This window comes from Kogia breviceps, chromosome 8 (assembly GCF_026419965.1).
Source record: "Kogia breviceps isolate mKogBre1 chromosome 8, mKogBre1 haplotype 1, whole genome shotgun sequence".
NCBI classification, from domain to species: domain Eukaryota; kingdom Metazoa; phylum Chordata; class Mammalia; order Artiodactyla; family Physeteridae; genus Kogia; species Kogia breviceps.
Window position 1 is genome coordinate 81461690 of NC_081317.1, and position 14439 is coordinate 81476128.

At 40.2% G+C, this 14439-nt stretch overlaps 1 protein-coding gene across 1 annotated transcript in view; it reads left to right on the forward strand.

Moving 5' to 3' along the window:
• The window catches only part of PCSK5 (proprotein convertase subtilisin/kexin type 5), a 464407-nt gene extending 454135 nt beyond the window's left edge, over nucleotides 1-10272 (forward strand). The window contains exons 35-37 of the mRNA XM_059071200.2: nucleotides 3815-3915; nucleotides 5553-5739; nucleotides 9023-10272. Coding sequence (XP_058927183.1) covers nucleotides 3815-3915; nucleotides 5553-5739; nucleotides 9023-9480 — 746 coding nt within the window. The 3' untranslated portion in view covers nucleotides 9481-10272. The remainder of the gene's footprint in view (nucleotides 1-3814; nucleotides 3916-5552; nucleotides 5740-9022) is intronic.
• Nucleotides 10273-14439: the final 4167 nt, after the last annotated feature.

The window sequence follows — 14439 nt, forward strand, 5'->3', positions numbered from 1 at the left end:
TTTCATATCCATCTATTTTTATTTCATATCTTCCTATTTGTGCTTCAATTTTTTTTGAGAGGATATTTTTGTCTTCATTTACTTTTTAAGCATCTTAAATATGTTAATTTTTAAGTTTGTCAAACTTTTCTATGAAATTAATATTATCTGAAGTAAATTCATGTTAATTCTTGATTGTGTTTATCTTCTTTTTTAGCATTCTTTTTTCTACATGCTTTGAAATTTTGGTCTTGAGCTCATTTTGAATGGAAAACTTTGCTTTTGGTTTTCACTCCCTTTCTCTCTCCCTTCATCCTTATTCCTCACAGTCTGGTACTTTTTCAGCTCATGCTACACCATGTCCCACCCTGAAACTCCGTATAGAAACATGATGTTCCCATATTCCTGGAGGTGATACTGATGTCACTGCAGATCTCATCAGCAATCCAGCTGGCAGCCCAGGAGAGTTCCTGGTCAAGAGGTGATGTCTATGAGGGCAGAGAGTCCCACCCTGACTCCTGTTTTAAACTCTAAACCTAGATTTTGGTGCAGGTCTTATATGAAACACTTTTAGTTCCTATTATGGTAGAAAAGTTGAACTCACAGCCACAATTGTCTATATTTAGGCCCACAGCCAAGCAGGTGGGTGGCTTGAATCTGATTGCTATTTTGCATTTATATTCCCTTTTTTGTCCAGAGAGATTTCATCTTACTTTTGAGCCAACCTATCAGGTTTTTTTGGTTCTGTTTATGTTTATTCTCTCATTTCAGTGTGTCTGGAATGAAGGGGTTATGTCAGAACCTGAATTCATATGATTTTTTTATGTATACAGGAAATCTCTGTACCTCTCTCTCTCTCAATTTTGTTGCAAACCAAAAAAAGCTCCAAAAATAAATAGTCTTTAAAAAAAAATAAAGCTCATCAACACAGTCTCCCTGAGATTGTATTCCAGGGATGATTGGGCATATCTGGGTGAATCTTAAAGCCATCCTGAGTGTTTGTGCCTCCCCCTCCTGTATTTGACTTGAACCCCAAATGTTCCTGGTTAATGATTTCTATCTTTGTTGTTCATTTCTTCTGTCATCCTTTCTTCACCTACCACACATGTCCTTTGCTGGTTAGTGAATCTTTGTGCTGCCTTCTGATTTTGCCATATATAGATTATAAAATTTGGGGACAGGTTTTCTCCTGGGGTATAAACTGGGTGAAAACATAAAGGATGAGTTCCTTCCTTCTTAAAATATTAGCTGTCATACTAAGAAATGAGCATGCATGAAGGATACAGGGAAAATTTCCCAACCTAAATAAGTAGTTTACCAACTAGATTGTATTTCCTTCACATTTGACTGCCCAATAATATTAGGGTGTTAAAAAATACTTAAAAGAACCAAGGGGGTTGGGGGAGGGCAGCATACTAATGACCAACATGTATCTTTTATGCAGCTGGTTCCTTCATAATTAGCTCATCCTTACCTTCACACATTTAACTGTTTATTTATCGTCCACACAAAATTGTTTTAAATAAAAATCCAGGCTGGTTAACCAAAGCCTCCTAACTCTCCCGAGCTGCCTCTCTCCTCCAGTGTGGAATGACACCATGGACAGACCCCAGGGGTGGCTCTGCATGGCTGAATTCATCCCGTGGGGGTCATTCTAAGGGAGAGCAGATGGTGAGCTGTTCCAAATTTTACGGAAAAGCCAAAGCTGTCTTTATAGGTGCCAAGTTTCCTGCAGATCCTTGGAAGCAATGATAAATGTAAGATGTTAAACTTGAAAAAAAAATAGAAAATATTCTGGAAATTAGCCAACTACCTTTTGCAAAAGACACAGAGTACCCTAAGTATGCAGATTTTGCAATAAATCAATGTAGGTGATGTAAATGGAGTCCTAATTTGTCACCCAGAGGTGGCTTGTAGTACCTTTGGGGATTGCCCAGGATCTAGGCCAAATTACTGCTGGCCTTCTGGAAAATGTAACCAAACTTAAGACACAAATTTTGTGACCTAACATTTTTACTCCCTTTCATTTCTCTCTTTTAATTTTTCCTACCTTTAATTTCTCTTCATAAAGAAAAAAAATCCCACACTTCTATATTTTAAAATTGGAGTAAGACATTTAAGCTGTATTTCAGAAAACTGCAGGGAGAAAAGGAAAGAAGTAGGGGAAGATGGATTATTTCTTCAGAGACCAAAATTGTGTTCCAGAACATGTAGGAAATTCTGTATGAAGTTGGACATAAGATAAAAATAGAATGGCTTCGAATTTATACCACTATAGGCAGCCCCCAGTCTAAGAGGAAGTTGTGTAATAAAGGTTTATTATCTGAGCTGTTGTTCAGAACTCAGAATTCATTCTTTCATAGAAACATTATAAATGATTGAGCTCACAGCTCAGACATGAAAAGTGGATTTAAATCCAGAGTGAATGTAAGAGCAGGACTCACGGTTCTAGTTCAACTTCAACTAACCACACTTTACAATATTTTTCTGATGAAAAGGCCTATATATCAAGTTCCAACTCACAATATCAGGCACATTCCATGCCCCCTCTATCTCCCTGCTCCTGGCTCTCTGTCTAACTCAATGAACTAGAGCTCAGGTCTCCTGTCCCCAAACTCTCTCCAGAAGTTATCCGTTGGTATCTGCATAGAAAGAAATACTTGGGTCAGTCATTCCTGGGGTCTCTGAATTAGGAGAGAAGGCTATTACCTCCACAGGAAACAGTCTGTCTGTTCAGACCTCCTCTACTTGGTTCATGTATGAAGGCATATAGTATGATCAAAGAGCACTGCACTGTCACTCAACAAACCTGAATTTGACTCTTGAGTCAAGCATTCCGTATGAAACCTTGAATGAGTGACTTCTCATGTCTGGGCATTTGTTTACATTTATTTTAAAATTAAATAAATAGGATGTCAAATTTCTGAGAAGAGAGTTTACAGCTTTCAAGAGAAATTCAAAGGAATCTATCATGACAATCCCCAAAATTAAGAACTATTGGACAGGGCTTCCCTGGTGGCACAGTGGTTAAGAATCTGCCTGCCAATGCAGGAGATACGGGTTCGAGCCCTGCTCCGGGAAGATCCCACATGCCACAGAGCGACTAAGCCCATGCGCCACAACTACTGCACTTGCACTCTATAGCCCGCAAGCCACAACTACTGAACCCGCGTGCCACAACTACTGAAGCCCGCGCACCTAGAGCCCATGCTCTGCAGCAAGAGAAGCCACCGCAATGAGAAGCCTGCGCACCACAACAAAGAGTAGCCTCCGCTTGCTGCAACTAGAGAAAGCCTGCAGGCAGCAATGAAGACCCAACGCAGCCAATAAATAAATAAATAAATAAATAAATAAGAACTACTGGACAAAATGATCTGGTAAATTCTTTTAGCCCTAGCATTTTAAATTCCAAGTCTGGTGTTGCTTCTCAACTAGGAACTGCTCATTCATGATTTACTCATCATGAAGTTTTGGGACCCTCCAAATCATCCTCATCCTCTCTACTTATTAAACAATAAGCAGAATGATAAATAAAGCTTTTACAAACTTTCTACATGATTTCTCATTCTCTGAAAATCTTTCCTTTTGCTGTAATAAAAGATCTGTCATCTCCAAACCCTTATTTCCAAATTGAGAGTTTACATTGATTAGACTAATTGCATAATTTCTAGGTCTTTACTTAGTATCTCATAGACTTTTTTTCCATATCCTCAATCAATTCACGCTTCTACTTCAATTTACTTGACATGTTCCTTGCTCCTAAGTGTTTTGGATCCAAGACAGAGATTGAAATCTAAGGTCAGTTTCATAACTTAGAATCATTTTTTCCTTTCAGGAAAAGGAGCATTGACTTGCTTATCCTGTGTGTGGAGTTACCACCTGGTGGGAGGAATCTGCACCTCTGACTGTCTCGTGGGAGAGTACAGAGTGGGAGAGGTACAGATCTGGGCGTGATGTGTCTTCCGCCATTTCTACAGAGGGACATGAGCTAGTTTCTGCATGTCATTTTGGGCAAAGTCAAAAACGTCATAAAATCCGTACACTCACTATAGCTCAGGTTTAATATTTTTAAATCGACCATTGCACTGTGGAATAATGGTGCTACCCACCTGTAGCCTTAATTTCAATCAAAAGAACTGAGAAGACCTGAGATAAATAATGGGGAGTTATTTAATGAGGACCACAATATATTGCTCATGACCTTAGAAGTTTCAGGTCTACATAGGAATTTTATGTCAGAAATAAGAAATATCTTCTCTCCTACCCCTCTGCTGGCTAAACTGAAACGTCTGAATAATGTCAGAGCTACATAACCAATGTTGGTCCTCCATCTCCTCCACCCCTTCAAATATACTAAGAGAGGTATATTTCGTTTCCAGGCCTAGAAACCATGGATTTTCTGAGTCCACTAACTTCTTGATTGTGTTTCCAAACTTTAGAAATTAAGTAAATCTCTCCATGGTAAAACTCACAAGTCCCAGCATATTCACATATGCCATTCTCTTTAAATTCTGACAAGAGCCCTCATTACACTTTGGAGAAACTGAGAATCCAAGAGGTTAAATACAGTAATTTGATAAAGATCATGCAAACAGTAAGGAACAAAGTTGGGATTAAACACAGGGGTTCTGACTCCTAATCCAGGATTTGATGACATCTCAGCTAAGAAAGCACCTTATCAGCACCTGAAACTTGCCAAGGTGCTCAACAACGGCAATTTCCATTCCTTCTTTTTCTACTGTACCAGCCTTCCAAAGTGCAGACGTGAAATAGGAAGGCATCTTCCCTCAGCTACGTTTTCAGCACCAGTGAAATGGAGCAACTGGTTGGGAGGGAAGCCACTTTCTCACCTCTCAACAATCTTCCCACTGAGATTTCACTGCTTTCGCTAACAGTCCCAATTTATATTATTCTGGGGCAGAGACACAGAGGCAGAGCAGGTCATGTAAATGAGTGAAGAGTGTTGGGTCAAAGAAAACCCCAGTGCAAACTTGACCATAGGTGGAATTCGACATTTCACCTGTGTGTTGGTGACCTCAGAGCTAGGGCTCGGGATTGTATCAAATAGAAGAGCACAAAAAGGCGGCCACCGCCACTCAGCTCTGTCTGTGATGTGGGAGTGGTGAATTCAATAATGATAAATCTTCCAGTTTCTAAAGAGAAACTCAGCACTGATTTACATGTGAAATATCCCAATTTTGAAATGCAGGCAATGAATTCAAATTTTTTTTAAACTGAGAAGGCCAGTTGAGTACGGACCATACAAAACTTGTCTTTGACCAGGTCCAGCACATGGCTGTCAGTTTGTAACCTGAGCTATTCTAGAAGCTTGTTCTCTCACTATGATTACCAGCAGATCTCAGAGGAAAGGCTCAGCAATGGTTCCACCCAAGTGCAAATAGCTGATTCTGTCTTTCACCCAGAACAGTAAAAATGGACCCAGAACAAATGACCTTTCTGCTATCCCCAACCTGCCTCCTTCCCTTATCCATAGGAGAGGGAACCCCCATTTGGGATCTCCAGTGCCTTGTTAATTTCTCCACACTCCAAAGGAATCTGATTGTTCTTAACAGGGGGAGAAATTTAACTGTGAAAAATGCCATGAGAGCTGCGTAGAATGCAAAGGACCTGGCACCAAGAACTGTACTGTGTGTCCTGCCAACCTGGTGCTGCACATGGATGACAGCCGCTGCCTGCACTGCTGCAACACCTCCGATCCCACCGATGCCCAGGAGTGCTGTGACTGCCATGACACCACAGGTGAGGGGAGAGGGAGGGGCCTGCGGAGCCAGAGGAAGCGCATGTCCTCAGGATGCTGATGGGAACATGGGGGAGAGAGGGATGGGAAGTTTCGGAGGATCAATAGAGCAACCTTTGGGCTTCCCTGGTGGCGCAGTGGTTGAGAGGCCGCCTGCCGATGCAGGGGACACGGGTTCGTGCCCCGCTTCGGGAAGATCCCACATGCCGCGGAGCGGCTGGGCCCGTGAGCCATGGCCGCTGAGCCTGCGCGTCCGCAGCCTGTGCTCCACAACGGGAGAGGCCACAACAGTGAGAGGCCCGCGTACCGCAAAAAAAAAAAAAAAAAAAAAAAAAAAAAAAAAAAAATAGAGCAACCTTTATTTAATGATTCTTTTTTAAATTTATTTTTTTAATTGAAGTATAGTTGATTTGCTATGTTGTGTTAGTTTCTGGTGTACAGCAAAGTGATTCAGTTATGCATATATATACGTATTCTTTTTCATATTCTTTTCCATTATGGTTTATTACAGGATAGAGCAACCTTTTCTTTGAGTGCCTGCTATGTGCCCACTGTACCTGAAACGTTCTGTCCATCATCTCATATAAATTGATATTATTAATCCCATTTTACAGAGGAGGAGACTTTGGCTCAAAGGGTTTGATTAGCATGCCCAAGTCCATACCAATGTTAACAGACTCATCTGGAATCAGAATATGGGTCATTTGGACTCAAAGCCAGCATTCTCTCCACTGCTGTCCTGCCTCCCAGATTCAAGCTCAAGCAGGTCTAGAATTTCATCTTTATAAATTTACTTTATTCCTTTTTAAAAAAATCTTCCCTCCCGGGAAAAAAGGAAAAGAGTTGCCTATCAAGGAAGCTGATGCTAATATTATCTTGATTCCGTCGAAAAATCATCCTGCAGAAGGCAGCCCAAATCCAGGGCTCCCATTAGAGACTTAAGGCATTTTGGAAATGAACTTCCATTGAAGGCTAAGAGGAAACAAAACCCCTTTTACCAATTCCAAGTCCCCCAACTGTCTCCCACCCCCAATCCATTCACACGGGTACTTGGTTCTCATTGGCCACAAGCTTAGAAAGATCCCAAATGGAGTGATTTCTTCTAAAAAGAAAAAGATAAATTCTTAAAAACTATTCTCTAGTGTAAAAGCAGATCATTTCCTTGGAGTTCGGCTACATCATGGCCTGACAAAAAGAGACATTTATGGGAGCCTGTCCATTTTTAAGAAAAGTATATCCCAGACCCATAACTGCTACTAGTCTTTTCTGTTTTATTTTTAATCAGCCTTTTCAACTAATTTTTAAATACCATCTTTCCAAAAACTAATTGTTTCCTTCTTTCAGCTTTCCACTCCCATTAGCAGCTGGTTTCCCCAGCTTTTCATACACATCCACCTTCAGGGTCTGATTGCCTAATATCCATGCTGTGTCTGCTAAGAATAACAAGCTTCATTACACTGATGGCTTTAAATGAAACCAGAAGTGTGTACATGTTGGGTGCAGACTTTCTGCAAGCCTTTTCCAACTAAGAACTATTTAGTCAGCTCTCCTGGGCTTTCTGTGGCTCCTGAAGATCTACCTGGGGCAACTCTGCAGAACACCAAATACTCTCGATTACCTGCTCATTCGTTGCTAAGACACTCTGATCCTTCAAAGAACCCATATCACAGAGGCTGACTCTGACTCTGTGGACCTAAGACTGGAGAGCAGTAAGACATGATTGCATATGGCACCCTGGTAATTGAAACAACCTCGAAAAGTCTTTTATTGATTCTCCTGCCTCAGGCAGTATTTATCACAAAGTACCACACACAGGTTGCTTATCCTTCCCTCTGGTGCTTTAATATTTCCTCCAGGGAAAAATTCTGTGCGGATATGTTAATGACAAAAGTAGTAATGATGGTGCTGTTACTTTAGGAGATGAAATTCTGCTTGATGGGCAAAATCCCATGAGGATGAAAGTTAGGATAAAATAGAAAACTTGTTTATCACTAGCAAAAAGAGAAAGAAAACACATAGTGGTGATGAATCAGACCTAATTGGCCAATATATTATAAAAGAAAATAATTAACCCTAAAATAATTGGCAACAGTATTATATCCATTAAGCTAGTGTATATCATGTACCTAGAATCTCATAAAACATCCTGGGGGCAGACCTAGATGGTTCAAAAATGTTTATGGAAAACATACTGTGTATTTCAACTTGTACATCCAACAAGGCCTGCTAGTTTTTTCTCTGGTTCTTTCATACTCTCTTTCACATTCCCATTTGGTGGGTTATAGGAAAAAAAAAAAATCAGGTAACTTACCCAAATTATACCACCTGAATAAATGAGTGAAAAGTATAAAAAAATGAGCTCATCACTGAATTATGACACTGTTTTGGTTACTCTATATTTTCAATTAAGGCATCAAAACAAATGTTGGTGGATGACAGGGGGGCAGAGCTCTCAACTTCACAAATGCTAGTTATGATAGAAGAAATCCCCTATCACTCAATTTGGTAGTCAGAATTTAAAGATGGTACTTTTCATGCTGCCAAATTAGGTCCACAGAATACCAAGAAGTCAAAAAACCTTTGTCAGTGTTTTGCCCTAATGTCTCCAGACTGTAGCATGAAGCAAGGATTCCTGGGTTTGAGTTCTGATTGCTCCATAAGCAAGTTCTTACCTGTGACAATGTGACAATTCACTTTCTCGCTGTGGGTCTCAGTTTCCTCAACTATCAAACAACAGATTGACCAGTAATTCCTATGGCCCCATGCAGCAATGAATCAACGGCTTTATAAATAATCTGTTCCTATCTTTGAATTGTGGGATAATACTGTTGAATCAGGTTTAAAGGTAGCTGGGGAAAAGACTCAGTCTTAGAAAAAGTCAGAGTTGAAACAGAAATAGAGCATTTAGCAATAACTAAAGCCTGGCCCAAGAGGGAACATTTTTCTCAGGAAGGAAGTAGAAGAATCAATTTGGTAAGGTTGGACACTTGGTGACTCACCCATGAGGTATGGGTATGAGGGGGCTCCCTTTGGATCTCAAACTGACGTTCTCCTTCGAAGAGTTTGTTGGTATCACCTGGGATAGACTGAAACTCTCACGGGAGTAGACAGGGAGCAATTCTGTAGAGGGGTGCTCTCTAAGAAAATCGAAGACAGTGGTTCTACCATTTTAGATTCAAAAGATAAAGGTGAAGCTCCTTAACTCAGAAACTAATTTTCACCACTCCATTTCTTCTCTGCCACCATTCCCCTCTGCCCTCTTCCTTTGGGGTCATCTTCCAACAGATGAGTGTATCCTTCGAGCAAGTGAAGTTGAACCTGCAGGTGAGCGTTCCAAGACAGCCCTGTTCATCACCTCCTCCGTTATGCTGGTGCTTCTGCTAGGGGCAGCTGTGATCATCTGGAGGAAATCTCGGGGCAGAGTCAGGCCCACAGAAAAGGCCGGCTATGCAAAGCTGGCTGACCCTAGCAAGTCTTACTCCTCCTATAAGAGCAGTCATCATGAGAGCACCAGCTTTGAAGAGGACCAGGTGATTGAGTACAGGGACCGGGACGAAGATGAGGATGATGAGGATGACATTGTCTACATGGGCCAAGATGGCACCGTCTACCGGAAATTTAGGTATGGGCTGCTGGATGACGATGATGAAGATGAACTGGAATATGATGATGAGAGCTACTCCTACCAGCAAACAGAGGTCACCTCCACCCCCAGCCCATTCAACTCACAGGCATGCATGTGAGCATTACAGTGTTGGATTTTATCCCGACACACCAGGGTGACGTGCGGGTGTTTGTGTTTGTCTTTTTAACCACGAGTCCAACTAGATTGTGTAAGAATGCTGAAATATTTTGTTCTTCTTTTGGATGGCTAAACTCAATTAACCATAATAGTTCAACCATAATTGAGGAACAAGGATAAAATACAGAATGATTTTCCTCAAAACAATATGTCAAGACACAAAACACAGGATGTAAAAAAAGTGAGATCTGTGCAAACTGTTTTATGTGATTTAAAAAAAAATGGAAATGAACCTATAGAAATTCTGTTTCTCAGCTGTATTGTGGAGATATCTGCTGCCTTCTTGATTTCTGATATTTCTGTAAATGATTTGGGGGATGGGGAGACAAAGGAATTGTTTGTCTTAGGGGATTTTTCTCCCCTTTTAGTTCTCTTCGGGTGGAGATTTGTTCTATAAGGGGCAACTAAAGAAGGTTCTCCTCCTCATATCATTTATACCAATTATTCCAGATCACCCCTAAGCAGAAGAGGCCACCTCTCTTGAGGCTGGTCATGACCTATTTATAGACATGAGGAAAGACACGGGAAGTAGCATCATAGGCAAGGAATCAGGCCGTGTGGTTCCTTTGCCATAATCCATAGTCATGATGAGTCTAGAGCAAGCTCAGCCAGGAGATAGGCAGGAGCATCCCAGGAGGAAAGAAATCACTAAGTTTCCAAGAATGTCAGCCTTACACCCTCATGATTTTTCTAAGAGCATTTTTGGTTGGAAACATCAGCTAAAACATCAAGTAATAAAAGAAAAATGTCAATGTTAACCTAACATAAAAAGAGATAAAATGACAAAAACTTCAGACACTCTTTAAAAAAGACTTTAGCTACTAAATTAAGGAGCTTTTATCAACAGCCCATCACAGAACTGTGGACTCTCCATAGAAAAAGTTAGGATGAAATTCCCAACATCCTGCTCACCAGCTTAATCCGGCTGCTGACCAGCCTTCCAACACTCTTCATCTCTGTGATCTTTGTTTCTAGACATCCTAGGCATCCCTTTTTCCACCCTCCTGTCAAGTACACTCTTGGGCTTGTGCACCCTGGACAGTTTTTCTGCAGGCAATACAAAGAAGGGCTCTTGCTAGGTGAAATTATATAAGCAGGGTTTTGTGGATTTCCATGTAAAAACAGAAGTGATAGGCAGTCCTGGGCGTGGACCACCAGAAAGTGACATTTCCAGATAATGATGATAATCACACACACACAAAAAAAAATGTATTGCACACTATGTACCAGGTACCGAGCTAAATAATTCCTTTAAAAAACTCACCCCACTTAATACCACTGTTAACTTCATGAGGTTGGTACCATTATTACTCTTTTTTTTTTTTAATAGGAAACCCAAGGCTTACAAGATGTTAAATAACTAGCCCAAGGTCACAGAAAGCTAATCAAAATTCAAGAAAAAAGGATGACTCTAAGGTGTGTGTTCTTAATAACTATTCTCCACTGACACAAAGTGGAAAGAGAAGCATCCTAAATCTAATAAAGGCATGTCTATTATTTTATGATATGGCAACTCTATTATCTTTCCTGAATGTGTGCATTTTCTTTTCTTTTTTTAAAAAACATATCACTGACACAGGAAATCTTTGTAAAGAAGTCTTCAGTTTACTGAAGTCTTCAGTGTTTCTTTAGGGGAAAGCTCTTAAAACAAAGTTGGCGAACTTTCTCTGGAAAGAGCCAGATAGTAAATACTTTTAGGCTTTGCACAACTATCAACTCTGTCATTGTGGCCTGAATGCAGCCAATCCACAACAAATGGGTGGGCTGTGCTCCAAAAAAATTTTATTTATGGACACTGAAATTTGGATTTAAGATAATTTTCACATATCATAAAATATTATTCTTCTTTTGATTTTTTTTCCTTCAATCGCTTAAAAATGTAAAAACCATCCTTGGCTCAAGGCAGTGCAGAAACAGGTGATGGGTCAGATTTGGCCAAGAGACTGTAATTTGCTGACCTTGTCTTAAAAAAAAAAAAAATTCTTAAGAGACCATGTGTATCACACATACATATGATATGCTTCCAAAAATTTTGATCATTTAAAATCACCTCTTCAAAATCTATTTGAAGCCTTATGGTTCCCTTTTCAATTCTTAGAAACAAAAATACATGTAAGATACCCATCTTATCAATGGAAGAATTCCTCATCTTTTGTTGTGTAATTGGAGTGTAGCCTATGGAAATAAGTAATTTTGTTTATACTGTGTTGTTCATCTTCCCTGATAATTCTAAAGCTCTGATAGACTGAGTTTGACATTTCTTTGTGTAGCCTGGAAATCGTTTTCCAAGAAAAATCTGTGTTTATGATACACAGTTAAAGATTAAATGAGGTCAAGATGACCTTGAATACTAAGAAAAATTGTGTTGTTACTCTATGTAATCCTGAAAAGAAGGCTCATGCTGTATATGGGTAGTTTGACATCTTTCCTTCTTTGTTCTTAGTTAGGCCACTTTATTCGCAGACTTCTGAATATTCTGCTAACAACTGCCTAAATAGATAAATATGTGATTGGAAAACAAAGTCACTTTTTGGTTTTCTGTTTGCGAACAACTTGGAAATATTGAGAATCCTTGCAGACTGGAAATACACCAAGAGGCTGGGCAGGAGCTTGGAAGGCTCTAGTTCATAGAAAGTAATTTTAAAATTGAAAACTGGGACTTCCCTGGGGGTCCAGTGGTTAAGACATCGCCTTCCAATGTAGGGGGTACAGGTTCAATCCCTGGTTGGGGAGCTAAGATCCCATATGCCTCGGGGCCAAAAAAACAAAACATAAAGCAGAAGCAATATTGTAACAAATTCAATAAAGACTTTAAAAATAGTCCACATCAAAAATAAATTTGAAAATAAAATTAAATCAAGACCAGATAATGCCATAGGGACTTGCTTATTGATGAACTACTTCTGAGCACTTTTTATGTGATTAGTATTATGCCTTACCAAGAATACAGAGCAATAAAAGAATGCTTTTTTCCCCTACTTTTTATCTTTCTGCCTCCAATGACTAAGCTAGTCATATCAATTACAAACTTTCTCCTTAAAAATCAGTCCAATTGTTTATCAGCCCCATCATCACTGGCTCAACTGGGCCATTAGTCTCTCTCATCTGGATCTTTACTACTTCCTCCTGACTCATTGCTAAGCTTCAGTCTCTTTCTCCCAATTTATCTACCCTGCTATCATAGGTCATTTCTAAGGTCTATCGGATCATCACATTCAAGGCTCCCCATCACCTACATTGATTACAACATTCAAAATTTTGCAAGATATGGCCTTTGTCTCCAAACTTACTATGCACCACTTCCTGACCCCTCCTCATTTCCCAGCTTCTCCACTTATACTCAACAGTACTGAATTGCTTCTAAGTTCTACAGGATAATATCTTGTTATCTCATGTCCTTGGGCACACACTGTTCACTCTCCTTGGAATATTTTCCCCTACCCCCAACTTGACCTGGAAAATTTCTTACCATTCTTTAAAATCATGTTCCCTCATAACCTCTCCTGGGAGGTCTTCCCTGACCTTGAAGAAGGTTAATCACTTTCTCACCTCTCTGCTACCTAGATACTGTGCGCATATAGCTTTTCACATCACACTGTTGTCACTGTTTGATTATACATCTATTACCACTAAGAGACTGGGTACTTCTTGAAGCAGCTACCATTTCCTTTCCAGAACCTACCACAGTGCCCAGCACTAGGTAAATAATCAAGAAATATTGATGGAATTGAATGTTAAGACGACAGGACTCACAAATATAAAGTAATTTGACAATGATACAGACCATATGTTGTATTATGCGGTCCATTCCTATTTGGTCTTGAATATAGATGATAAGGGGGTGAGGTGCAGGTGATGGTGTCAGTTAAATATGAGAAGTATGAGATAACCACAAATTAGAGCATGTTAGGGGTGGCTTCATGGGAAAGGGACTTATGCTTGGACTTGATTTGAAAAAGAAAAGAGGATGTAGAAGGTATCCCTCAAGGAAGGTGCTGGAGTGAACAAGTTGTTAACTTGATAATTGTAATAATATTAACTCACTAAGTGTGTATTAAGAATTTTCCACATTCCAGGCACTGTTTTGGAAACAACAGTGAGTGGAATCAATCAAATCTTGGGCCTTACAGAACTTGCAGTCTAGTTGGGGAGAAAAAAACAATGACAACACAACTACCATTTTTGATGCCTTCTACGTGCCAGCCACAGTCTTAGGCCCTTTTCTCATACGATGTCATTTAATCCTTACTACACAAATGCAGTGGAATAGGACCGTGATCCCTCTTTACAATTGAGGAAATGGAGGCTCGGGGAGGACACTCAAAGTGCCATCAGTCAGGTGTAAGTGGTCCAACTGGGATGTGAATCTAGGACTTTAGTCCATCTTCTTTCTGCTCTACCCCGCTGCTTCTAAGCTAAAAAAAAAAAAAAAAAAAAAACCTGGCCTTTGTCAGTAATCCCTGGATCTCATCTGGGGATTCGTTTTAGCTGTATGGAATTTGCTATAATGAATCATCAGAAGGTGATGCCAAGGAAGCACCTATGGGATCCTGCAGTTCGGGTGCATAATCTCACCTAGAGGCATAGTGTTGAGGGGCAATGAGGAAAGAAAGAATTTTAGGTAATTGTGCACATTAACTGTAGATAAGCCAACCTATTAAAAAATATTCATGAGAAAATAAAGTTTAAAAAGATAAAAAATATTCATGAGATTCTACCATATAAAAGAAAAAAAATTGGGGGCTTCCCTGGTGGCCCAGTGGTTGAGAATCTGCCTGCTAATGAAGGGGACACGGGTTTGAGCCCTGGTCTGGGAGGATCCCACATGCCGCGGAGCAACTGGGCCCGTGAGCCACAACTACTGAGCCTGCGCGTGTGGAGCCTGTGCTCTGCAACAAGA